A 1132-nucleotide genomic window follows, 5' to 3' on the forward strand; every position below is an offset into this window, starting at 1 on the left:
CTCCAGACTGTTACTACCTCGGCTACCTGGAGGAGATTCCTCTTTCCATGGTCACCATGGACACGTGCTATGGGGGCCTTGAAGGTATCATGAAGTTGGATGACCTTGCCTATGAAATCAGACCCCTCAGCGATTCCCAATGGTTTGAACACGTTGTTTCTCAGATAGTGGCAGACACCAACGCAACGGGACCTACTTACAGACTGAGGTATAAGGACGATGGGGACCCCCTGCTCTCTCAAGTAAATGTCAGTGGAGCCCCCAGGATCTCTAGTAAGTTGTATTCATCCCATCAAGGAATTTTGAAAGGACTCACTCTCAGTTCCAAAACAATGTATACTGTGTTCAATAACGTCTCAAAATGTGCCCAATTCTTAATAAGGCTAGTTAGTTTGACTGACTCAATGCTTCAAAGTATTGACATAAGGCATTATATTTCCTCCATGGTCATTTATAATCAGGCAGATCCAGTTGCCTTAGACAGTTTTCACGTTCCAGGGAGTCCAATTCATAACTATTTTGAAATAAACTTGTTTAGGGCTTTTAAACCACACACAACTTTACTTATGAACAAAGATGCGCCACATGAACTTGAGTTTCAGCCAGTCATGTATGGAATATGCAGCGAAAGATCCCTCATCTCTCTTGCTTCTCTAGGCAGACATTTTTTATTGTTGTCTGTTTTAGTAACACAAAAAATTGCCTTATCTATTGGTATTCTTTATGACCATTCGTTTTGTGTATGCCAGAGGAGGTCCACCTGCATTATGAATAGATACCCTGTGATGACAGATTCTTTCAGTAACTGTTCCTTTGTTCATATGCAGAATGTAGTGGCTACTAAAGCTAACTGCATGTTCATCCAAGATATGTTCTATTTCAATAAAAGCCTGACCCACGATCGTTGTGGGAACTATGAGGTGGAACCAGGCGAGCAGTGTGACTGTGGCTCCTTCAAGCAGTGCTACAACAATCGCTGCTGTGCAAGTAATTGTATCTTAACCCCTGGCAGCAAATGTAGCACAGGCAGATGCTGTACGAACTGTACCTATTCCGCTGCTGAGACACTCTGCAGACCAATCCAAAATATATGTGATCTTCCAGAGTACTGCCGTGGGATGACCTCGGTGTG

At 43.2% G+C, this 1132-nt stretch overlaps 1 protein-coding gene across 1 annotated transcript in view; it reads left to right on the top strand.

Annotated features, from left to right (window-relative positions):
* LOC115301080 (disintegrin and metalloproteinase domain-containing protein 29-like) overlaps positions 1-1132 on the top strand; it is a 5071-nt gene that overhangs the window by 2997 nt on the left and 942 nt on the right. The window contains exon 2 of the mRNA XM_029950755.1: positions 7-1127. Coding sequence (XP_029806615.1) covers positions 7-1127 — 1121 coding nt within the window. The remainder of the gene's footprint in view (positions 1-6; positions 1128-1132) is intronic.

The sequence above is a fragment of the Suricata suricatta genome, chromosome 9 (genome assembly GCF_006229205.1).
Source record: "Suricata suricatta isolate VVHF042 chromosome 9, meerkat_22Aug2017_6uvM2_HiC, whole genome shotgun sequence".
Classification (NCBI taxonomy): domain Eukaryota; kingdom Metazoa; phylum Chordata; class Mammalia; order Carnivora; family Herpestidae; genus Suricata; species Suricata suricatta.